Source organism: Siphateles boraxobius, unplaced genomic scaffold (genome assembly GCF_051911475.1).
Source record: "Siphateles boraxobius isolate OS27281-9 unplaced genomic scaffold, OSU_SipBor_1 106, whole genome shotgun sequence".
Classification (NCBI taxonomy): Eukaryota; Metazoa; Chordata; class Actinopteri; order Cypriniformes; family Leuciscidae; genus Siphateles; species Siphateles boraxobius.
In genome coordinates, this window is record NW_027508707.1 from 595,753 (window position 1) to 621,095 (window position 25,343).

A 25,343-nucleotide genomic window follows, 5' to 3' on the forward strand; every position below is an offset into this window, starting at 1 on the left:
ATAAATTATGCTTTAAATAAAAAAAAAGTTCACTAGAGAAATATGCAATGATTGTAAAAACGAACTGACGCTTTTAAATATTAAATTAAATCCGCCAGTAGGGGGCGGCAAGCCATTGTCTTTATGAATGAGTCATCGAGTCATTTATTCATAATTATGAATGAATCATTGACTCTCACGATTTGACTCTCACGATTTTTTCAAAGCCGCAGATTCTTTCACAATCATCACTGTGCGCTGCAGTGCTGCTGTGGCTCTCGCTGTAGCTGTTGTTTTGTTGCAAAAATAAGGACAATACGGTGTTTAAAATGAACATCACTTACTATTAATACCTATTGTTTGTTGAACTATTGTATAAAATCAATGTCACATTTGAAATGGTGTGGATATTCGTATAATGTGATCAACCTTATACATTAAATGGTTATTTAAAAATTACATTCAGTGCTGCATGAACAGATTCGGGACTGTTCATGCACAGTGTAGATCTGCTCTCTCTTCACTGGAGTTCTGGAGAGCATCTCTTTCTTCACAGCAGTGGCTCAGGTCAGGCTCAGAAAGTGGAGGATCAGACCACTGCAACCCTTAGTGAGAGACACGCTGAGGGTAAATCCAGTGACCAGTTGAGAATGTGGAAATGCTCTGTTTATTAGTGCTCTGTACATCATAAAGTCTACATCATTTTCAGCTAGATATGAGTATCCATTAATGGAAACGTGTCATTCATGGGAACTTAATTAATTAAGAGAATTTTTCTGGATGAAGTTCCATTAATTACCATTTGTCACAAATTCACACCTATATCAAAATCCAATAGCTTGATGATTTTTTCCAGGACATGTCTTAAATATTTAAACAGAACTTTTATTTTTTAAATCAGAGGATCATGGTCTTCAGGAAGCTGTATCCAGTGGTGTTGAAGATCAGCAGGTTCAAACCCCTCCAGCTCCAGTCCATCACAGTCCAGTCCGTCCAGCACCAGCTCACAACAACAGAGTGGACGTGACAACTGAGCGTGAGTTTACGGCCATGACCTCAAACATTAAACTCACTGCTGTCCATGACACTAAAATGAATCATCTTTTTGCAGACGACATTTTGAGCCGGTATGAAATGGGCAGAATGCTTGGTGAGGGATCATTCGGCTCTGTTTATCAAGGGAAACGCTTGGAGGACGGCCTTGAGGTATTGTCATGTTCTTACAATATTTAGCCAACAAATTATTTTCTCACTATATCCATTTCAAGTCTTTTTGTGGGTATTTTCCATAGACTGTAAAAAAATATGGACGTATTGTCCATGACGTCACCCGTTGGTTTCTGAAGAGCGTTTTGAAAAGCCTAAAGTGGGCGGAGTCGCTCGTCGCCATCTTGGAAGCGCGTCACAGTGCGTCACTCCCGGATAAACGAAAATGGGCAAAAAGGCGGGACGTGGGTGGAGTTGAGGTGCCTGGATGCTGAAACTACGCCCGCCTAGCTCAACGTGATCGAGTTTGCTCAGGCTAAGGAGCTAGTGCTAATGTGCTACTGGCCTCGCGCTAAAGTGACAGCTGACTTGAAGTAGAAATTCGCGCTCATTTAAGGGACGGAGAGAAAGCACTGACACCTGCAAGATTTAATCTGACGGTACTTTTTATTGAACACTAAAAAGTTAAATAAGCATACTATAGTCTATCTGCTCCGTAAGATAAACGGCACCGCAGAACGAGTGCGGCCTCTAGATCTTAGACGTTTTTAAATCTGAACTCCAAAAGCAACGATATTGTCAGACATCCATGAGTGCATGTTCACAGAGGAAAACAACTGAAGAACAGCGCTGGTTGTTCTCTCGACAGTCGACAACGACGGAATCCAACGGCGTGGGCAAAGGTAAGGGTGGCGTGTAATAAACTATGAAATAATCCCGAAAAAGTACAAACACGGCAGAGATGACAAGTTCAGCAGCTGGAATCAGCTGAGGTGACATGATGGCTAACAGAGAGCAGACAAATGGCTAGTAAACAGCAGCGGCAATCCACCTGTCACTCAAGTGGCCACGCCCTTGATTATGCAGCATTTTAAGGCTTAATATAATTTAAACGGATGAGTTCTAAAAAAAAATTCACCCCCCTCACAGTTGTCATGAAGGGCAAAATTAGCTGTATAGACCAAAACAACTTAAGACACCAGGCTGTAAACATATTTTTTTCTGCGGTAAAGTTGGGCATTTTAACATGGGGGAGATACAGATTTGGCTCACTTTTGCTGCCAGCCTCAAGCGGCCAGGCGATGAATTGCAGTTTAATTCACTTCCGTGTTGGTTTCAAGAGAGAGACAGGGAGGTTGCCGCTTAGTATTTTCCCACTATTTACTGCATTTGACATGTTAGAAATGTAACAATGTTTTTTTTTTTTTGGTTGATCAGGTGGCAGTGAAAATTGCCAGAAAGCCACATAACATGAAATACATCTACATTGTAAGTCGGCTACACTCACTATGCACTATGTGCTCACTATGTGCACTATGTGCTACACTCACTATGTTACAAATTAAAATATGTAAACATAATGACAACACCTTCATATAACAATGATCTTTGTTCCAGCCTGGTCATCCCGCACGCTTCCCATTAGAGGTCGGCCTATTAACCCTTGCTAATAGCGGCCCCAAAGTCTCCGAGATCATTGAGCTGCTGGACTGGCAGGACCAGCCTGACCGATATATCATGGTCTTGGAGCGTCCCTCACCCTGTGAAGATCTGTGGGATTTCTGGAACGGACACGAAGGCGTCCTAAATGAGGACACAGCACGGTTTATTATGGCACAGGCAACAATGGCGGCTCAGATGTGCTGTCGCCGTGGAGTGTTTCACCGGGATATTAAGCTGGAGAACCTGCTGATCAACACAGAAACTCTTGAGGTCAAACTGATTGACTTCGGGTGCGGGGATCTCCTGCAGGAATCTGGCTATGAACGATTCTGTGGTATGAATTATGAATCAAACCTGTAGTTTGGGACTTAAGTTCTAGTGGCTAGTTCAATCGGTGTCATATAAACCATATCTCACATTTGAGGCAGCATTTTTGAAAATGAAAAACACCAGATGTTTTTACCACATTCTACGGTATTTCATGCTATGGTACTTACCCATCAGACAACTGTTTTTCCTGCAGGCACTCTAGACTACCGCCCGCCTGAGTCCTGCACAGAGGGCAAGTACCACGGGAAACCAGCGACTGTGTGGTCTCTGGGAGTGCTCTTATTCCTGCTGGTGTGTGGACGCTTTCCAGAAGCAAGAGACAGGCAAATGATGGATGAAGACATCTGGTCTGAGCCGGGCTTGTCCAACGGTAAGATGGCATTCATCACAACAAAGAAGACCAACTGTCATTTAAATCATACAAAACAAAGAAATTACGAAAAAGTAACATCAAAAGATAGATATTGGATAATACAAGCATTTTTTTCAGATTTTCTGACCGTACTTTATAGAATAGTTGAATCTTACAGCTTAACACAAAGACAGCAGGTTAAAGTTGAAGGTAATAATCTGACTCACTTCTGTCGTTCTGCACAGAATGCTGCCTCCTGATCCGATCCCTCCTGAAGGAAAGCCCAAGACAACGCATTTATTTGAGGAAAGTCCTTCGACATGAATGGTTAAAGGTAATGAGCCTAAGATCAGCTATAAATGATTTTGAAGATTATATTCACTTTTCATTTGAAAGATTTTAAAAATGTTTTCTTCTAATTGTAATCTATGACTGTAACCTTTTGTGTTTGCTTGTTTCAGGTCACAGAATAAGACATGAAGAGGAATGCCAGAAGTTCCTGTGAAAGCTGCTTCTGCCACGGCCTTCTCCAAAGATCCTGCACCGGATCCACAGAGTCTCCAGTCTTCGGCTGCTTCCTCCTTCTGCTGTGCATCTAACAGGCTGATACGAGCACTCCCACAATGCTTTAGCTTCTCTGTCTGTGTCACAGTCACCAGTTAATCATCCAACTCTTCACTACATTTCCCAGCATCCTCCTTGGCCCACACCTGCACCTCCTTCACAATCACCTGCACCCGTCAGCAATCACCTCATCATCTTCACCATTTAAGCACTCTCATCACACAATCTCATTGTCTTGTACAGTAGGTGGCGGTAATACTCCCAAGGAGTGAGTGAGTGAGTGAGTGAGTGAGTGAGTGAGTGAGTGAGTGAGTGAGTGAGTGAGTGAGTGAGTGAGTGAGTGAGTGAGTGAGTGAGTGAGTGAAGAAGAAGAAGAAGTCTCCATTGTCTGGTCAATGACATACCTGGATTTCTTTCTTTCTGTAAAACTATAATACGGTCTTTTCGCTCAAAATTAACGCCTCAGCTCACCCCCTCCTGCTGGCCGCCTCTCATTAACTCGCTCATTCTGACGTCACTCACATGTAGCACATTTACGAAATGGTAAAGACGACGAAATGCCGAGGAAGTGCAAATTTAATCCAGCATGGCTGGAAAAGGAGCCATTTCAAAATTGCCTTCTTGAAGACCAAAAAAGTGTGCATCGTGCACATTGTAAAATATGCCACAAATCCCTTGAGATTTCAAACATGGGCGAATCGGCACTGAAGAGTCACATGCAAGGGGAGCGACATGTCAGTGCAGTTGCACGCACTACTGAACCACCATCCGTCCGAGAATATTTCACCCCCACAGTCCCAAAGCAACAGGTAAGCATTTGATTTTTGTGATTAATATTTTTTGTTTAATTAAAGCACCATCTGTTTTTTCTGGCATTCTTTGGTTTGCGTTATAGCATATGATCATGCTCTCATTCACTTAAGTGCTTTTAAAGCACGATAAGAGCCAAAGTAGAAATCAATTCGTGTCTGAAGCAGCATTCTTTGCACACACCCGACTCTCTCACACACACACCGAGAGAAAAGCCGCTTCTTCTCAGACAGTGCGCGCTGGTAACGTTACCGTATTGATTAGGCCTACTTGAGGACGAAACAGAAAATTGTCAAAATGAAGATTTTTGCCGAGTATCCTCGTAAGCACAGTATTAAATGATGTTCAAAGTCTTAAATGAAGGTGAATAGCTGGAAGAAAACCGGATTTGGGACAGATCCGCGACATGTGCGTCAGGTCTTAAAGAAACAGCAGTATAATAAACCCACTGCTGTCCGTATCATTAATGTTAATCAAAGAATAAAATTAAAAAGATAAAATCACTCGCTGCTCTTGATTGAATAACATTTGTAGCTTTAATAAGGATTAATCTATAGATATTTTAATACATTTATTTGTCATGTCCATGTCACAGTTAAAACTTTTCCTGTTTTTTTCCCCCTACAACATTAAAACGTATGCATTTCACAAAGGTAGTTTTGTGCTCAAAGTAACTTTAATATACATTATGTAATAAGTTGTATACTGTATTATGGATATCTTATATCTGTAATTTGAGTGATAAACAATTTTTACAATATAAACTATTTTTAGTGCAAGCAAGGCATTAGAATACATTAAAATAATTACTTTGTAACTTTTACAACCAACACTGCATGCTTGCTAGATTGCCATGACTGAATATATTTGGTGTAATTTAATTTGTACATCTTTTGCAGAACCCTCAACCTCATGGAACATCTGGGGACTTGGATTCTTGGGTCAGAAACAATGATACTTGGCGGGCTGAAATTCTTTGGACTTTAAAGAGTGTTACATCCCACTATTCCAACAAAAGTGCGGAGGACAATTCCCCGTTATTCCAGCTAATGTTTCCCGACAGTGTGATAGCAAAATCATTTGCTTGTGGTGAAAAGAATTCATCCTACATGCTTAATTATGGCATTGCTCCTTATGTGAAGCTGCAACTGCTGGAAAAAATTAAAACAGATTCAGGGTATGTCTTGCTGTTTGATGAACTACAACTGAAGCAGATGGATGTGCACATTAGGTGTCTGGATTCAGTTGCAAACAAGGTCTCCACACACTACTTGGATTCTGCCTTTATGGGGCATGGTAAGGCAGATAACTGTCTGGAACATTTCAAGCATCTGACAGAAGAGCTTGATTTGAGTAATCTTCTTCAGATATCATTGGATGGGCCCAATGTAAACCTTAAATTCTACCGGGATTTTCAGATCAAAGTATTGGCTGAATGTACAGACAAACAACTGATTGATATTGGGACATGTTCCTTACATAGTGTACACAATGCATTTCGAAACGTCTTCCTTGAAACTAATTGGCACATTGACAACCAGTTACTTGCATTTTATCACCTGTTTCATGATACACCTGCACGAAGGGATGATTATGTCACAATAACTGGTTCATCACTGTTTCCAAAGAAGTTCTGCTCTCACAGATGGGTGGAAAATGTGGTGGTTTCTTCAAGAGCGTTAGAGGTGTTGCCTCATCTAAGAACCTTTGTGAAAACCGTAGAAGCAGACAAGAAGTTTACCACTCCAAAGTGTAAAACATTCACAGAAGTGAAAGAAGCTTGTGAGGATCTACTACTCCCTGCAAAGTTGCATTTCTTTGTCTATGTAGCAAAACATGTGCAAGGCTATCTACAAACATATCAGACTGATTGCCCCACAATCCCATTTATGACCTCAGACTGGGTAGACATGATCTCCGCTGTAATGAGTAGAGTACTTAAAACTAATGTAATGGAGACAATGACAGACCCACTGAGAATGTCCAAGTATGAAATGAAAGATGAGGATCAATTAGGTCTAGCTAAGGTAGAACTTGGATTTTCCACAGACAGATCTCTCGGACAAATGGCGGGGAAAGTGAGTGGAAAAAAGTATTTGGGAATTCAGAAGCGATGCAAGGCGGTGTTTCCTTCAACTCTTAAAGAGACTTTTGGATAAAACCCCCATTCGCTCCAGTTTTGTGAGACAGACTACCTGCCTTAACCCCAAGGCCATGGCCCATGATCCTGATGGATGCGAACGAAGGTTCAAAAGGCTTCTGAACCATTTAGTTGAGCTAAAAAGATTTCCAAAAAGCAAGTGTGATGATGCTCAAATGCAGTACACAACCTTCATTAAAGAAGAAGTGGCTAGAAACCTGTCAAGGTTTAGGGACTTTAATATTCAGTCACACACCCTTGACCATTTTTTCTCTGAAACCTTGCAAGGTAAAGCTGAATTCAAATACCTATGGCAGGTAGTAAAAATTGTGCTTCTTTTGTCACATGGTCAGGCTACTGTGGAACGAGGATTTTCTGTGAATGCAGCCATGAGCACTGAACACAAAAAGGACATCAGCTATGCATCACAGAGACTTGTTTGTGATTATGTCTCAAGTGTTGGAGGAGTTAAGAAAGTTCAGATCACTCCCAGAATGATTGCCAGCTGTAAAGCAGCACGACAAAGATATGAGGGTTCTCTCGTCAAGCAGAGAGAAAAGAGAGCTGAGAAAACCAAATGCAGAGACCAAGAGGATGAATGAAGAGAAAAAAAGAGGAGGCTTGAATCTGTTGAATACTTCTGTAAAATTACTCCTGTTTAATTGAGAGAAAGTTTAATGTTTTTCATTACTTCTGTTATAGCACTGAATAAGAATGGAATAAGAAGTTGTGGGTATCCTCCGTAAGCAGAGCGCACAGTTTTGGATGAACCTTTTCCAGACATTAATCAGTGATGGACACTTTAGCGGAGACTTTTTGGATTAAAGTCTGATCCAGTTCTGCTTCCTTAACCTTATTCAGGTATGTCTTGTTGTAAAATGACATTTTGTAGACCTAATATAGTTTAATAGCTAAGCTATGACATTTCTAACATGAAAAAATACTGTAGTATTTACTATAGTAAATTCAATTGTAGTATAGCCTACTGTATATACTAAAGTATTAACAATTTGCTAATGAATGCTATACTGTAGTGTAGTGTTAACTATAGTGAACTGACAACTGCATACTGTGGTATACTTTAGTTTGTGCTACGGTAAACTGTAGTGTATTTTAGTATAATATACCCTATAGTAAAAACTTAGTAGTATTGGGTAAAGTAATTTGTTTATATTACTATAGTTGTTATATTGTTATATTACCACAACAACTATAGAATTGCCACAACAAATTAAATCAAGTACTTTACTATAGTGTGGTTCAAAAACACTATAGTATTTTTACTATAAATTACTATAGTGTTTTTTCATGTGGGTTACCATAAAAAAACAGTTCCAGGCCTAGCTGCTAACAGCCAAGATAAACAATGAACTAGTATCTAGTAGGCTAACAACGGCAATGGATTTTAGAACTAGTATTGATATAGTAGGCTAGCACTTGCTAAACTATATCTTGTAAATAGCTATATAATTACGCATACAACACACTATTGTGCAATGTACCTAAAGTAGGCTATGCTTTATTTCTCTGTACATTTTTTTTTATTTTGTATTTCTTTATTCTTTACAGGACGAACTTGATGAGGTTGTAAATACATGGAATTCCCACAAAATCAGAGCATGATCTGGAAATGATGCAGCATCAGGACGTCCGATAGTGATGTTCTCTCTTCCAGGATTGCACAATGCCGAAGATAGACTCAAATTAATTGACATGGACGAAGCGGCCTTGTGTCAGGAAGATTGCACCCCCAAGGGTCAGTTCCCTTGTGATGAAACAGTTTTTGATCTGTGCTGTCTGTTACTGGAGGAAGATGGATGGGATGCTCCTACAGATCCATTCAGTGCAGCTAATCTCTACATATTGTTGAGAGCAGAAATACAGCAAAATATCTGATGGTCCTTAATCCAAAGAAAAGTTTGTTAGCTGGGCACCTATCTGTCATAACTCATATTTATTTGTCTTATCTGTAGTTCATGCTGCATATCAATGAAAATTAGAGCATGTGTGTTAAAATGAGTGTGACTTTGCAATATCAACAGTAAAAGTTTAATACACAATGCTTACTTAACCCTTTGTAGGTAACTCTTCAACATATCTCTATATAGTGCATTATGGATTGCACAGCCTTTATTTAGCTAAACTGCATGTTTCTGTGTGCCATGTTAAATATAAGAGTATTTGATGTTTTTTATGATACTGAATTACCAACATTATGTCTGATTTATGCACAGTTTTTGTATAAGCACATTTCATCTTTCAGAAAAATGTTTATTTAGTACAAAATGTGAACAATGACAGCACTTTCTGTCATTCAAGATCAGCGCGTCTGAGCTCTCACTTTCTCACAGGCAGAGAAAGATAGCCAAAGCTCGGTTTACACCGATTGAAAATTCTAGACACGAGGGGACCAAATACAGGCTAGGGGAACTAATATTAATGTTAAAAAACCTCAGAAAGTGAAAATTTCATGTCAGGGGACCTTTAAGAGTTTATACTCAATATGCTACTGTAGGCTGTTGTCTGAATGGGACATTTCTAGAATAGCACCTGTAAGTAAATGAGTTTTTAATTCCTTTCGAAATTCAACTTTGATTATCACTTAGAATTAATAATAAAAAAAATCATATTTTATTTATACATGGAGAAATCTCAGGCATCTTTAGTGATCTTTTTAAACATGTTAATCACATCCGCCGACAAACTCGATGAAACCATTACATTTATACAAGACATAAGTTTACACCAAACACATCAATGAGAAGTTTGACATTCCTGTGCGTTAACGTTAATAAACATCAATCAACCAAAATGTAAAAAATTGTACAAAACCTTACAGATTTATAATCACAGCATAAATGAACAACCCCAATAACTATATACAATTTAATTTAATACAATCACTTAATACAATCACAATCACATGATCTATATATGAAGCAAATCTCAAGTGCTTGATATTTTATATCGTCTTCACACATAAACCATACGCTCTAAAGTATTAAATTTGAACAAAGCATCAACATTGTAAAACTCTGTAACGCTGCTTGGAAAAACACTATATAAACAAATTGACACACAACTATTATGATTACAATGCATGTAAATGACTTCAGAGTTGTTTGATGTCTTTACTTCCATCCACAGCTCAAGGTAAAGATCCTGTAAAGCTGTACCATTAGTCCCAAAACCAGGGCCTTACAAATGGAGACACAAGTGATAAATCATGACAAAACAAGTAGAAATATGAAAAAGCTGACCAGTAGGATAGGATCCACAACTCACACTATGATCATTTGCTATTGTACTAAAAACATTTAGTATGCGATGTTCAAGTGGAATTGTACAAATCGTTTGTGTTACTGGCTCGTATCATATTACAGTTCTCTTTTTTTATTGGTGCATTCTTAGTGTTAATCTCAGTCTTAACTTACTTTCACAAAGTCTCCATGCAAAAGACCTGGTTATTCACAAGAATCTTCCCCTCCTGGGTGCAATTTGACTGTTCATTGCAAACAAACCTTCATAATCAGAAAGCACAAAAGCACAGCATCAGTACAGAGTCTTTAACAAACCTGATATTTGCTTTTAATGGAGTGTAATCATTGTTATAACAATAATTTGTGTAAGAAACAGACCAACATTTGAATTGTTAATGAATAAGAAGATCTAGTGTGGATGCAAAGAAAACTTAAAGGCCATGTTGCAGGTTAACCACCACTGTCGATTAATGGGTACATAAATCACTCAAGATATGTATATCATTTTTAAAATGTCTCAAAAATGGTCTTAAAGACCAGTTTTTTTACGTTTTTGGTAGTAACAGGTTTTTTTTACGCAATTCGATGATGACGTCACGTTGGGGTGAAGTGGAGGAAAGGTAGCCTCAGTCTAGTATTAGAACTATGGCGACTGACTGGGATGAGGAAGAGGTCGCAAGAGCCAACATGTATGATAGCCCGCAGCCGTATGATTTCTAACCTGCCAGACGTGAGAGGGCAAATGAGGAATTGCCAAGAACTGATGGCCGTTAAAGCCAATTAAATTCATGGTCTGAGTGGAATGAGTGGAGAGTTTGTGAAGTGTCCTGGTGAGTTGCTATCATTTGGCAACGCAGCAATGAGCACTGGAGCTAGTCTACGAGCAGCAGTGCACAATAACGATACTTTTTTTTTTTACCGTCATTGAATAGCACCGAGTGAAAAATCTGTCTTTTTATCCAGTGGCAGTGATTACGACGTTAGTTCAGATAAGTACCGGTAACCTTTGTCATAGTGTCGTAGTACTGGTAAACTTTGTCTTTGTCATCTAGAAATAGAAGGCATCATGCTAGCTATATGGGCGTGGTGTGTTCACACCGAACGCGAATTTAATTATTTGCGCGAGTAGATTACATACAAAGTCAATGCAAAGACGCGAATAGACGCATCATTCGCGCCGGGCGTCGCGAATGACGCGAATTGGGCTACGCGTTTGCCGCGAACATCTTCAGCGCAAGTTGAAAAATTTGAACTCGAGCGAATGTTCAAGCGTCTAACTACACGCGTATTTGACGCTCTATTCGTGTTCGGTGTGAACACACCATAAGCGTTTATCTCTTCCTCCGGTGAAAATGTTGTTGCAAACGTAGCCGCCGCGTGTCTGTCGCTGTGTTTGTCAGGTGCTTGTGTGGGCGGTATAGAGAGAGATAAGCAGATTGCATAACATTAGCATAGATAGCTAGCAGCTAGATAGATAAATAGATATAAATATATAGTAGGTAGATTGACAACGTAGAGTTGGTCGCACGTCAGGGGCGCCCGCGCCATTGGATGTGTAGTTGCCGCATATATTAGCCTATCTATCTATATCTATATATATCTGTCTGTCTATCTATATATCTAGTCTATATATCTATCTATATCTATGTATTTATCTATTTAATTTATCTATAATCTGCCATCTGAATAATCTCGTCTACTACTCGTCTCTCTCTAGTCACTCTCAGTGCTCTCAAGGCGGTCTTTGGTAAATTCTCTCCCCGAGGTGACGTAATGCAATGCATTGTGGGGGAAAGGAGAATCGTTGCAAACCGCTGTAAGATAGTACCTACTTTTTCGTTTTATATTCCGTTTTGTGATACCCAACAACATAAAATACAATGGATAAGTGTTTAAATGTTTATTACCAACAAGCAAATTGCACAAATTCGTTGAAAAATTAACCTTGCAACATGGCCTTTAATTCATCAATTCTCAAACGTTTGGTATACAAACCCGTTAAATGTCATCGCACAACTTGGTCTTGTGTTTGAGCTCTTCAAGATCTCGATTCCATCCTCCAGTAAAAAGCCAGCATTTACCCTAGATGTGGAATCACATTATAAAGATAAAATGAATAAGATTCATAATGTCATTCTTCACATTTGCTTCTTGCACATTCATTTATACAATTGCATAACAGTTTAAATGGATGAAGGCCATGAACTACAGATGGGCGGTTTCATTTGCTTTGTAAGGTTATCTGATATAGCAAGAGCATTGCAAAACTGCTAAACTGTCAAAATAAATCAATAAATACAAATTAATAAAATAATAAAAAATAAAAAATACAATAGATCTTTTGTTTACTAAACCATTTTGTGTTTCTAAGGTTTTAATTCCTCAAAGGTGTGTGACTGTGTAATCAGTGTCATTAATTCATAGCCTTTTAATGTCTTAAAAGGCTAGTTCACTAAGATAAAATAAACGCTGCCATGTCATTCATAACCTGTGTCTTTCTTTCTTCTGCAGAACACAGAAGAAGATATTTTGAATAATGCTGGTAATAAAACAGTTCCCTTTCGAAGGGAGTACACTAAGTACACTGCCTGTTGGCAATGTAAACTTTAGAGCTGGAGGCACTACCCTTATTAGGATCCCTTTCAGACTGGGTTCTGAAGTACTGTGTAGATCCAGGATCGAGTAGAGTCACTCCCCTCGTTTGTAAGGGCTTTGAAAGCGTTATGCTGAGTTCTACTCTCCAGGATGCCCGTCTCTCTATGAACCGGTCTTTGAGTGCTTACTGCCACTATCTGCAGTCCTCCCTATCACATGCCTTCACTAGTGAGGCGAATAGTGTTAGTCCTCCCTATCGCAATGCCCAGGCCGACGCCCGTGACTTTTCAAAGTTGTAGGCCTTACAGTAGGCTTCCTAGATGAATCTGGTAGCATAAGTGTACTCCCCTTGCTTCAAAGGGTCGATAGCATTTTTTGCTGAGTACACTACCTGTTGGCAATGTGAAATAAGTATAACCAGGCCCACAGAGATGTCTGTGAGATCACCAGACTTCTGTGGCTAGCTCTGCTAAACAGTCCTGCTATCAAGTAGTTAGGCCTTTCACAGTCCTTGAAGGCGGACCCCCAACAAGTTGGATGCTTAGGACTGCTAAGGCAAAACCTAACCCACAGCCTGGTCAATACTTATCAGGTTTTGAGTATAGTGTTCCAGAATCTATCTCAGGATTGTTCTGTATGAATACTTAGCTCCCTGAGTCTGGTCGGAAGGTCAAAGGGCTCTCACGAGGCCTCCCTGGTAGATCAGCCCTAGAGCTGGAGGTGCTCCCCTATTAGGGTCCCTTTCAGAGTGCCCAGCCTCCACATGGCTCTGAAGCACTGTGTAGATCTAGGTTTGGGTAGAGTTACTCCCCTCGTTCGCAAGGGTTAGAAAGCTCTATGCTGAGTTCTATTCTCCAGGATGCCCGTCTCTTTGATCCGGTCTGTGAGCGATCACTGCCACTATCTGCAGTCCTCCCTATCGGATGCCTCCACAGGTGGGGAAAATATGTTAGAGACTCTGTTCAGGAAACAGATAGGTTGTTGGCAAGACTAGGTCATTAATTAGACCAGGTCAGCCTCCTTGGTGGCAGGTGGGGTTGATCAGAAAGTGACTGGACGGGATTCCTTGGAGCCCCTGGCCATATTTCCTTAAAGCAACCTTTCCCATGGAAGTTGGTGGTTCCAGAGCCTTTGAGCGGGCTTGGTTGGCCTCCATTGTATCAGAGGCCTCTTTGAGGATTATAGCTTGGGCAGTGGCCGTAGGGAATTCTGTCACCTGTATGTGATCCGAAGGGGGAGTGTTTTGGCATTTCAGTAAAACTGCCGGTTTTTGACGTTTTTGTCACAGCCATAATTTGGCATGCACTCCCCTCAGCATGGCATCATGGGTAGCTCGTTCCCCATAGTGCTTGACGCGACTGTAACCTATGTTCCCTGAGAACAGGGAATGAGACACTGCATCTCGTCGCCATGCCTCGGGATGCCTGCTGAACTGTCCCTTCAGATGATAAGCTCTCCAGGCTCCCCTTATATACTTTCGGGTCGCACTTCTGATGATGTCATAGGCTGTTGCCGGCCAATAGGATTGTCGTGATTAGACAAGCGTTTCAGACACCGGTTCATGCGAAGGCGTTCCCCATAGCGCTTGACGCAGTGTCTCGTTCCCTGTTCTCAGGGAACATACGTTACAGTCGTAACCTGAGACGTTTTGGTTCAAACATTTCTTGTCCAAACAATGGAAGTCAATGGGATCTGAAACTGTGTGTTACACAAGCATTCTTTAAAATAACTTATTTTATGTTCCTCAGAGGAAAACAGGTTTGGAATAACATGAGGGTGAGTAAATGATGACAGAATTTCCATTTTTGGATGGACTATCCCTTTGAACATTAGATACACAGTTGTTATTAACAGACACATTCACATAGAAACAGGACAGAGGTGATTTCAGATGTTTCTCACGTGAGTTCGGTTAGACTGGGGCAATTCTGGGTCAACTTGAGGGTCCAAACTGACCACATCTCAGTTAGACACTTCACACTCATTTCCATCTTTTTCAGGTTCGAGAAGGAATAGAGAAATGACAGTAATGCATCTGAATCCCTTTGGTGAATTATTATTTGAAAAAGTCTGGTCCAGTCGATGTTGATTATCTCTGAGTGTGGAAAGATGAGACTGAATGATAGCAAATCCGGATGGGGATGCCGGCCAATCTCTATGCAGATACTATTAAATAATAATAAAAAAAAAGATTCAAATATTAACAGTTGTGTCTATTAAGTCAATAATTTCTTGCTTAAAATATCTTTTTTTGATTTTGTTGATTAATTGGTGGTTGGTTGGGCACCAGCCAATATCTGCATCATTAGCAATAGTCAAAAAAGATAAAAGTGTGTACCTTATTTTATTTTAACTGTTTTGGGGAGACCAATTTAGTTGCATTATTACTATAAGAATTATAATCTATTAGATTGCGGAGACCAAGTAGGCCAGATAAACAGAAGAACAAGATGATGATATAATTGGTTATACAAAACATATTAATCATATAATTATTTCTGGTAATCATGATAAGAAAAACTATTTTGATGAAAAGAAAAATTAAAAAATTCACTTGTTCTTCACCTGGACGGCTCTTTGTTGATTGACAGAAAAAGTGAGCGGTAAGTGGTTACACAAACACTGCAAACCAAAACACAGAAAAAACACACATTAACTAAAAAGTTAAACAAAAGAACATTAAAGGACCTTAGCATGTGTGCATAAAACACATTAAAATGTATAAAATATATTTTTAAACATTACCGCTGTGAGCTCAGGGTCTGTCCTCTCGCGAGAGCGTAGATCAGTTCAACGAAATCAGAGTCTGATGGATCTCTTATAGTCAATCTTCAAAATAAAATACAGAACATCACTGTACAGACTAAGTAAGTTTAACTTGCAATAGCTAATTATAGATTAGATATTAATTATATCCACTAAATATCTGTTTTAGACTAAAGCATTTACCTTGCTTCTTTAAACTTGTGAAGTACAGGCAAAATCATAGACAAATCTTCCGATAACAAATATAAATTAGAAATTTCTTCAATGCTCTGACAGCACTGAGAGCAGTACAGCAGGGCACATACGTCTGTTCTTCTCAGCAATTTGCCATATTCTATATTCCTTCTTGTGAGCAATTTACCACGTGGATCAATCTTTTTCCAGGATCCCATTGCTTCTTCCACAAAGTCTTCTTCATGAAGTTCATGGAGACAGTGAAGAACTAAAACTGTTTCCGAAAACAAGGAACAACCTTGATTTTGACTTTTGATCTTTTTCAAAATCCATTCTTTCAGATCAGCCTGTGTTTTTGGACGAATTAACAGACCATGTTTTTCAACTGTGAGTCTCACATCCTTATTCAACAAACCAAATGCAAATTGCATCACAGCTGGTCTTGTGAAAATATCATCGAAAAACCTTCCAAGTTTCCCCAGGGACTCTTCTTCATCCAGAAGGACATAGTACAGAGCACAGAAGAACTCCTGAAAGCTGAGATGCATGAAACTGAACATCGTCTCCTGGTAGATTCGTCTCTTAAACAGGAACTTGCACAAGAATGGATTTCCATCCGGGTCTGAAATGGTTTCATTCACACTTTTCTCATCCAGCAGGACTTGCTGTTCCTGCATCCCTCTCTCTGCCAGCTGACCCAGACTCCTCAGCAGGGTCGGGACGGACTGACTCAAATCCTGGCAGTGATGCTTCAGAAGAGTGCACACAAAGTCCACGTAGATGGAGGTGGTGGTTTCCAGACCGCTTGTCGCACATGCACCATATTTGAATCGCTCCTGGATAGTTGTGCAAATGATCCAGCAGATGACAGGGATTGAGCAGGCAGTGATGAGGGTTTCATTTGCCTTCACATATGTATAAGCCTCCCTGTAAAGTTGCTCATTTTGAAAAAACTTCTGGAAGTACTCCTCCACCCCTTTTTCCGAAAATCCCACAATCTCAGAGAAACGCTGAGGTCCTTTGAGCAGATTACTGAGTGTGTCCGTAGCTGTAGATCTGGAGGAGACCAGCAGGAAAGACTCTGGCAGGATTCGACCCCTCAGCAGGGCACAAAGAGTGTCCACAGGTCGGGCTTTCTGAAGCAGATCAGTGTGTGCTGACGTGTCATTAATGTCCTGTGTGAGTTTCAGCTCATCAAATCCATCAATGACCACAAGCACCTTCTCTGGCGACTGCTGTAAAATCTGTGAGATCTCATCTGATGTTAAACTACAACTGCAGCTCAAGATCTCCACCAAACTCTTCTCGCCTGGAATGCGATTTATTTCTTTACACTTTAAGTGGAACACAATATCAAACCGCCCTTTGTAGAGGTCACCAGATGCCCAGTCCATCATGATCTTCTGCACAGTGAAAGATTTCCCGTTTCCAGAATTTCCCTGCAGTATCACAGAACTGGGACTGATCCCGCTGTCATCTGGGTCGAACAGAGAGCTGAGCTGGACAGAGTCTCCACTGCTCCTGGAGCTGAGGACCTGCTGGAAGCTCTCTCCACTGGAGCGGATCTCTTCTTCTCGCTCTTTTCGATCTCTATGTTTCTGAAGGATCAGAGGTTGTGTGAAGCGCTCAGACAGCAGCACATGTTCACCAGGCAGTGAGTTATACTCAGTCACATAATGATACTCGCTGCAGATCCGCTTCATATATTTGTGTATCACTGGGCTGATTTCTGTAGAAACGGTCAATGTTCAGAGTTAGTTTTTTTCTGATTATAATACAGTAGGAAATTCCAGAGCAGGCAAATACCAACTAAATTATGAGATGGATGGAGTGCAATATTTAAAACTTTTTAGTATAAAATTCATCAGTCACCTGAGGAATGTGTGTTTTCAGTGTGTGTTTGATGTCCTGTGGAGCCTGTAGAACATTAGACACACTTGATACATTAATTGATTTATTAATTGATATATTGATATTGATATCTATCTATCTATCTATCTATCTATCTATCTATCTATCTATCTATCTATCTATCTATCTATCTATCTATCTATCTGTCTGTCTATCTATTGCTGAACAAATTTATTAGACCACCACCCAATGTAAGGTTTGTGCCACAACTGCCCTAAACTAACAGAATTGGTGATACACACTTTTTGAGATGGGAACAAATACATACAGACTGCACATCATTGAAAACACTAAAAGTACTCATAAAGTCTATCCATAAGTGGAAATTAGTTATTTTTGCATTTTTTTAGAGCAATTTTCTACTTCCAGTTTGAAAAGCAAAGACTCTCAGCTGATCCACATCTACCTATAGGAATACGACGCCCATCACTGTATTCATATATAAGCTCCTCCAGTATTATCAGCAGCTGTCGCGTTTCTCAAGAGCGAATTACCCTCCTCCCTCCCCAGCTCCACCTCTCGTCAGTCAGGATTTGGCATTCTGATTCCCCTTTGAGTCAGACTAAATTCTCGAATTGTGTTGTACATTAAAATATTGACATTAATGATATCTGCAATACATTCATGTTGGTTCTGTTCTGTTTACCATAAAGGGTGTTATTGCTGCTCTCCTGCTCTTATCCATGCTAGGCTGCCCAGAACAGAACCAGACCACCAATCCCAAATACATGCTAATTGTCAATCGTTTTTGACGATAGTGGTCCTGACAGAAATAAGTTAACAAGATGGAAAGTTAATACAAAATATTTAAGGTTTCTACAAGAGCTTTTGCAATTTTTGCAATGCCTGTAAAAGTACATATTTTAACAGTACATATCTCAGTACCTACTGTAGGTCTAGACACATGTGGTATAATAGCCAAAATTAGTGTGCTCTTACCTAAGTCATTAACCAGATATGGCTCATGCTTTTCCAGGCTAGAATAAAAGGCAGATTTAACCTTGCCTCCTCCAGAGTGCAACACTTTATAAAGCTCTCTCATTTTCTCCTGGTTAGTATCTGCTGCTTCGATCTTACAGTATGCCTCCCAGTGCAGCATGCCACCGCGCCGCAGGTCTTCCGCTATACGCATCACCGCATTTACTCTCTGGACAAGTATTGGCCAGTGTGTGTCCACAAACCGAGCACCTGGTAGAGAGATAATAACATGATAACTGCTCACAAGGAAGAACGTGATTTCACAAGATTCAAGAACGGCATATTCTATAGTGTAGCAAGTACTTATTTGGGCCACTTCACTTTGGGATTTTCTTTTCATATGACTATCTCTGCTTTTACTGTGGTAACTACTTACACTCTGAGACTTGGTCCATGGTGTCTCATAAGTGTCTATGACGTGTTGTAGAGAGCTGTCTTAAGTTGTCCTCTAGGAAATGAAACATAATGCACATAGTGTGAGATGGTTGAAGAGAGTTTTTGTGACCCATGGTCAAAGATTACACTATTGGTATGCAGTAAATTAAGTGGCATGTACAAACATTAATCTAACATGCACAACCCAAATTTGGCCTTTACTGAACATACAGTCACAAAACAAAATGGTAGAGACATAGGAGGTTGATTAATTTTCTCTGATAAATAAATGTATCAGTCAACTTCTGTTTTTGACTCAGTATTGTCAAATTTCATATTGTATAGTTCTGTCATGACATGGCATGATAATGGATATAGAGATATGTAGAGATATAGTGCAGGCTCCAGCCCCAACCCAGCGGTTAAAACACTGACAAAAATAAATGTAAATCTGACCCAGATATTTAATGTCACAATTGTTACAATCTATTTACATTAGTTTATATCCAGCTGGTCACTTTTATGCATTCATTATGCAGGGAAGTTGCATATTTAAAGCTAGAAACGTAAGATAGCAAACTGAAATGTTCATACAGCCGAAAAAAACAAATAAATCAGAAAAGCATTCGATTTCGTTTTTTTCATCGCTTTAATACATATTATGTTATTTTGATTTATTAATCATCAAGTGTTATAAAATAGAAGCAAAAGTGTGAGACTATACATGTAATATTTATGTCATTTCAATGCTCTGGCGTTGTAGATATTTAAAGTTGGCCATCTTTAAGCATGACTGTTTGGATTTATATGAAATAACACTTACAATAAAATCCCATATTACAATAATTAACCATAGTTAATATACTATGTATTATTAACATAGTATATAAGTATATATTAACAAAGGTTAATAACTGCTGTATAAGTATTGCTCATTGTTTGTTTGTTTATTAACATGTACTAATACATTTTTAAATTAATACATGCTGCAAAAATGTATATTGCATAATACACATAGTTCATGTAAGCTAGCTAATAAATCCTTGTTAACAAATTGGACTTGCAAAGCATTCTAGCTAAAGAAACACACATTTGACATAGGCTATAATGTTTAAATTATTTTCAGATGGCAAATGCTTTAAAGAAAGTACCAGTGTGGGAGTATTTTACTGAAGTAACACAGTGTAATATCTGTGACAAAATAATCATCGTGGGGGCATCAACATCTACAGGTAAAAATACTACGAACTAGGGCTGCACGATATTGAAGCAAAGTGCGATATGCGATAACTCATTAAATAATGCGATATTCGATATGCGATACGATAATGCTTAAAGTGTGTAAAATAAACTTAAAATATATTTAAAATTATATAACCACGTGTTTCACAATCTTTTTGTGACAAGAAAACATCCCTGCAGCTTCTGAAAGATCATCAGTGTTTTACTGTAGCATAAGAAGTGTTATTTTAACCTCAGTGTAAACCACAGGGTTCAGGGTTTCAGGTTATCCTACATTAGGATTATTTAACAACAGAAACTGAATAATCACATGTAAATATAAAACGCTGCTTAGTTTTCACTATATGAATTAAATATATACTGATTTTTATTAAAGCTACAAAAGTTATTCAGCCAAGAGCAGAGTGATTGTCTCTCTGTCTTTTGTTCATGACCCAGTTATTGCAAGCCATCGCGATATGCATATCGCGATATATACATTTGCGATATTTCGATAATTTCAATATATTGTGCAGCCCTACTACGAACATGTGGAGTCATCTGAAGCACATACATCCAGAAGTCCATGAAGAGGCTCGAGGAAAAAGGGGCATGAAAGATCCTTCTCAGCCATCAGTGTCTCAACTGTTTGAAAGCAAGACAGGGTGGAAGGATACAGATCCAAGGTCTATCAAAATTGACGCTGCTGAAATGATTGCCACTCACAACCAACCATTTTCAGTGGATTCAGACCTTGGATTTAAGAGGTTCATGTCCCTTATGGTACCGGATTAAAAATGAGAAGTTCTACAGAAAAAAGATGCTTGATGAAACATATTCCAGAGTTTTGACAAAAGTGAAAAGTATAGTGACGAAGGACAAGGCCCCATTCATGGCCTTCACAACTGACTGTTGGTCTGGAACTACAGGGTCCCTGATGAGCCGAACTGCGCATTTCATTTCTGAGGACTGGTCTAGAAAGCAAGTGGTGATAAATGTCAAGCCCATGACTGGATCACACACAGCCAGTTATATTCAAGAAACCTTCCTGAACATGTTAGAAGATTGGCATATTGCAACAGACCGTGTTGTTCTTGTCCTAAGAGATGCGGGAGCAAACATGGTAAAATGAATGAACCTGGCTGAACTTCCTGATTTAAGCTGCACTGCTCACACCCTTCAGCTCATTATCAGTGATGGCCTATCTGTCAGAGAGCTGTCCTCGACATTATTGCCATATTAAAAAGCTGTGCAACTCACTTCAGCCACTCTACAGTATTGGCCAAACAGAGGCTAAGAACCATTCAGGAGGAGCTGGGTGTCCCAAAACACAATATCATCCAGGCCGTCCCGACTCGATGTAACTCAACACTTCATATCCTCCAAAGAATGTATGAACCGAGACGGGCACTGAATGTGTACGCTAGTGAACATGGGCATATCAGTGGCTTATCTGCCACACAGTGGGACCTTGTCAGTAACTTATTGACACACTGGTTCCCATAGAAGAAGTCACAATGGAGATGAGCAACTCTGAGTCTTCAGCAAGATGCATTATCCCCAGTGTGTCTGTTCTGAAGCTGATGCTGCAGCCAGAGGGTCCATCATTAGTAGGGATCAAAACCAAGCTTGACAGCCTGACCAAGGGGTTTTCCAAGGCAGAAGAGACAAAAGTTCTGGTCCTAGCAACACTTTTTGATCCTACATACAAGGCCCGTGCCTTTGCGTCTGAAGAAACACTTGAGAAAGGAAAACTGTGGCTAAAGGAGGAAGCTGAATAAGAGCTTAGCGAGCTCAGAGAAGAAGATCCGAGCCCTGCACCAGAAGGACTGGAGCAGGACGAGGGTTTCGGTCCAGAGACAAAGACGCAGAGAATCCATCAGCCCACTTTACTGGACAGTCTGTATGCCCGGGTCCTTGGTGCCACAGCTGTGTCAATCAATCAATCAAATTTTAATTATAAAGCACATTTAAAATCAACCTTGGTTGGCCAAAGTGCTGTACATGAAAGAAAAACAGGAAGGAAAAAAATTGATAGAAAAATTTAAATAAAGATTAAGACAATAAGCACAGTAGAGCTACGAAGAATTGAAAGCACAAGAGAAAAGATGAGTTTTAAACATGGATATGAATTCAGTTAATGTAGAAGCAGTTCTAACATGTAGTGGCAGGTTATTCCACAACTTAGGGCCAGCCACTGCAAAAGCTCGATCACCTCTGCATCGTAAGCGAGATCGAGGGACGGACAGAAGGTGTTGATCTCTAGACCGAAGCGATCTGGGTGGATTGTGAGGTACGACCAAGTCAGAGTTATTTGGGGGCTTGATTACAACGGGCTTTGTAGGTGAAAGTTAAGATTTTGAAGTCAATTCGATATCGGACTTGCAGCCAGTGTAGAGAGCGCAGAATTGCTATAGGATAAACAGGATAAACATGAACAGCTTTGAGAGTGAGCTTGAGTGCTATTTATCAGAGCCTGTCATTGAAAGAAGTGCTATTCCTCTGCAGTGGTGGCAGAAAAATAGGACTAGTTTCTGTTTCACAAGTTCAAATTTTGTTATTAGGCCTATTTGAAATGTCTTTTTTATTCATTAAGTTGGCTTAAGTTAAACAGTTACATTTTGAATGTAACTGGTTTTATTTGTTATTTAGAGTATTACTTTTTGTTTCAGATTGAATGAATGTCTTTTATTGACTTCAATATTTATTCATATTTATTTAATTTAACATGTTTTCATGGTTCAACACAGTTTTTTTATTTTTATAATAAAGTTCAGCACTGTTTTACTTGGAGTTTTATGTTTGTTTTTATGCAGTATCAATTTTAAAAACTAACGGTTGATTAATCGGTTATCGGCAAGTATGACCCAACCTAGCTATCGTTAGCGGTAAAATCCTCTATCGGTCGACCTCTAATATTAATAGATATTTAATTACCTATGTTTTAACTGAAGATATGTCATAATAACAAAACTATGAATGCAAATTTAATGATGTCACTTAACCTAGGTTTTAATGAAAACAAAGATGTCTGAAATGTACATCTAATTCATGGAAATACTGAATAATAACCATATTAATTACAATAATTATTAAATTAACAAATAATAATACAAATACCAACATGCCGCTCTGGGCATTCTGTGCCAATTCTGGGTGGCTCGTCTTACCCCAAGGGTCTAGTTTTGTCTTTTTACTTAAAAGTGAAAATCTATAACTTTTACATAAAACATGATTTTATCCACAAATCCCTAATTAAAAAACAGACACAAAATACTTTGCTATTCAACATAATACAATGTCATAGATCACTATTTTCCTCTTTCGGCTGATTAAATCTCACAAATGTTGATGTTCAGATGAAATTACCAAATTAAAAAAGGTTTGTGCTCACAGAAGAGATGAGTTTTCAGCTGTCTTTTGAATGTTGTCAGGGATTCTGAATTCCAGAAAAAGCTGGGGATAAAATAAATATAAAATAAATATAGTTTACCAGTCAGTTTAGAATCACTCATAACTAGGGCTGCACGATTAATCGAATTTTAATCACGATCACGATTTTGGCTTCCCACGATCAAATTCACGATGAGCGATATTTAAAATGCGTCATTCCATTTCACAGAACGCTCTGTATCAAAGGTTTTTTTTTTTTTTGCAAAGCAAATCTAGCGCTCCCTAAACCACTGTCTGATCACGAGCCACAGTGCGTGAGAGAAACCGAGTGTGTCTGCGCGCGAGCGACAGCGTGGGAGATTCAATTTATGCAGTAAGATTTCACAACTAATCACTGAGACTGTACCACAGCCAGGTTTTAAGTTTCTAAAGCGTCAAATAACAATGACTCTGAATTTTATCCATTAATCTAACTTCCATAGTTCTGCCTTGAAATGTTATCATTTGGTTACATTCTATTATGGAATATTTGTTTTTTATTGATTGTATATTTTGAGTTTTATTCACATCCATTGTGCAGGTACAATGCAAGTTTATATTTTGCTTCCTAAAATATATTTACACAATGTAAAATGTAAAATAGTGCCCTGTTGAAGTTTTGCTACATTTTCTTTATTGTTTTCTTTGTTTATTTATTCTTTAAGGAGATAGGGCCTACACTGAATTTTGGTGAATTAGAGGACCTGTTTTATTTTGATGCAGATATTTGTACATTAGCAGGAATGTAGCACAATATGGATGTGAAAGCAGTTATAATTAGCCTATGTGACAATAAAATTTGTTTTGGTTAACATCAACAAATAATCGTGATAATTCATCGTGATCTCAATATTGATAAAAATAACCGTGATTATAATTTTGGCCATAATTGTGCAGCCCTACTCATAACTCAGGATGGGGAATGAGAGTGGATGTTGTTGGTTAACAAGAAATGATTAAAGTTGGCATGAAACGGAGGTTGTTTTTGTGATGTTTGTCGAAGTGAAACGGCTTCTCAGGTGAGAAAAAATTGTGGGGCGGGACTTGATTTTAGGTGTGATTGTAAACATAGACAGTAAAAGATCGACGGGAAGTGAAACATGTTTCAGAGACATTCTCATTAAATACTTTGTACTGCTTAATACAGCGTCGGTTTGTACAATAATTAAATAAGCGATAAACATAACATAAGCCTATAGTATCTAAATACCAATGTAGGGGTATTTGTTAATCAGTTTTATTTTGATAAACATGACACAGTTTAACATTGTGATTTGTGAGTACGTGGAATGAGGTTTTACTGTTATAAAAATACAGATTTGTTAGATTCGCAGCGCTGCATGAATTTGTATTCATGTAATTGTAATTGAATTTGTAGTTGATCTCTCATCATGTGAGTGACAGGATGCTCTCGCGCTGGAAAACACATCAATCTTTTTGCTGAATATTCAAAATAACCTATTCTCAGTATGTAACAATGATAAATAAATAAAAAATAGTAACAATGATAAAACACATTATGCTGACCGTCTAGTCGCGGTTTACAAAAACAATAACAATATCGATCGTGTAAGTGAGTAAAACTCATCTCCTGACTGCGAGGCTTCATGTCAGAAAAGTGATCAATAAGTTACGGTCCAGTGTTGTCCTTACCTTCAGTGAAGTCGACATAGTATTCACGGTTAAGATATCAAGCTTGTCACGAATATTTATTTGTAACATTCATTTCTACACTAGAGATCGAAAGTAGTTTGTGGACACGCCTCTCCTGAACTTCCTTCTTGTACTTTTGAGCGTCTTACCGAGC

At 39.0% G+C, this 25,343-nt stretch overlaps 1 protein-coding gene and 1 pseudogene across 7 annotated transcripts; one reads left to right on the top strand and one right to left on the bottom strand.

The window, feature by feature from the left end:
• Positions 1-2,180: 2,180 nt before the first annotated feature.
• Positions 2,181-25,343, bottom strand: LOC143755684 (NACHT, LRR and PYD domains-containing protein 1 homolog). Of its 7 annotated transcripts, none has more exons than XR_013209464.1 (14): positions 25,190-25,329; positions 23,499-23,560; positions 18,885-18,956; positions 18,470-18,718; positions 17,492-17,536; positions 15,629-17,348; positions 15,425-15,508; positions 15,245-15,301; positions 14,582-14,845; positions 12,080-12,166; positions 10,259-10,345; positions 3,538-3,581; positions 2,517-3,362; positions 2,181-2,479 (listed from the first exon to the last, which is right to left on the bottom strand). XR_013209464.1 is itself a non-coding variant. In XM_077247135.1 (12 exons), exons 3-11 carry the CDS (start codon positions 18,901-18,903, stop codon positions 10,261-10,263), a joined length of 2,610 nt encoding a protein of 869 aa, XP_077103250.1. In that variant the 5' UTR covers positions 18,904-18,956; positions 23,499-23,560; positions 25,190-25,329; the 3' UTR covers positions 8,317-8,725; positions 10,259-10,260. The 7 variants fall into 7 exon arrangements, 4 of the variants coding, with proteins under 4 accessions (XP_077103250.1, XP_077103249.1, XP_077103248.1 ...); XR_013209470.1 differs by having other exon boundaries at positions 2,381-2,479; positions 2,517-3,317; XR_013209448.1 differs by lacking the exon at positions 23,499-23,560.
• Positions 20,654-21,885, top strand: LOC143755287 (zinc finger BED domain-containing protein 4-like; annotated as a pseudogene).

Coding starts and splice junctions, on each gene's coding strand:
- LOC143755684 (XM_077247134.1), bottom strand. Junction 15,302..15,424: donor CAGACCCTGAGCTCACAGCG/GTAATGTTTAAA, acceptor TTTGGTTTGCAG/TGTTTGTGTAACCACTTACC. Junction 12,167..14,581: donor CCCAGTCTAACCGAACTCAC/GTGAGAAACATC, acceptor TTCCACATCTAG/GGTAAATGCTGGCTTTTTAC.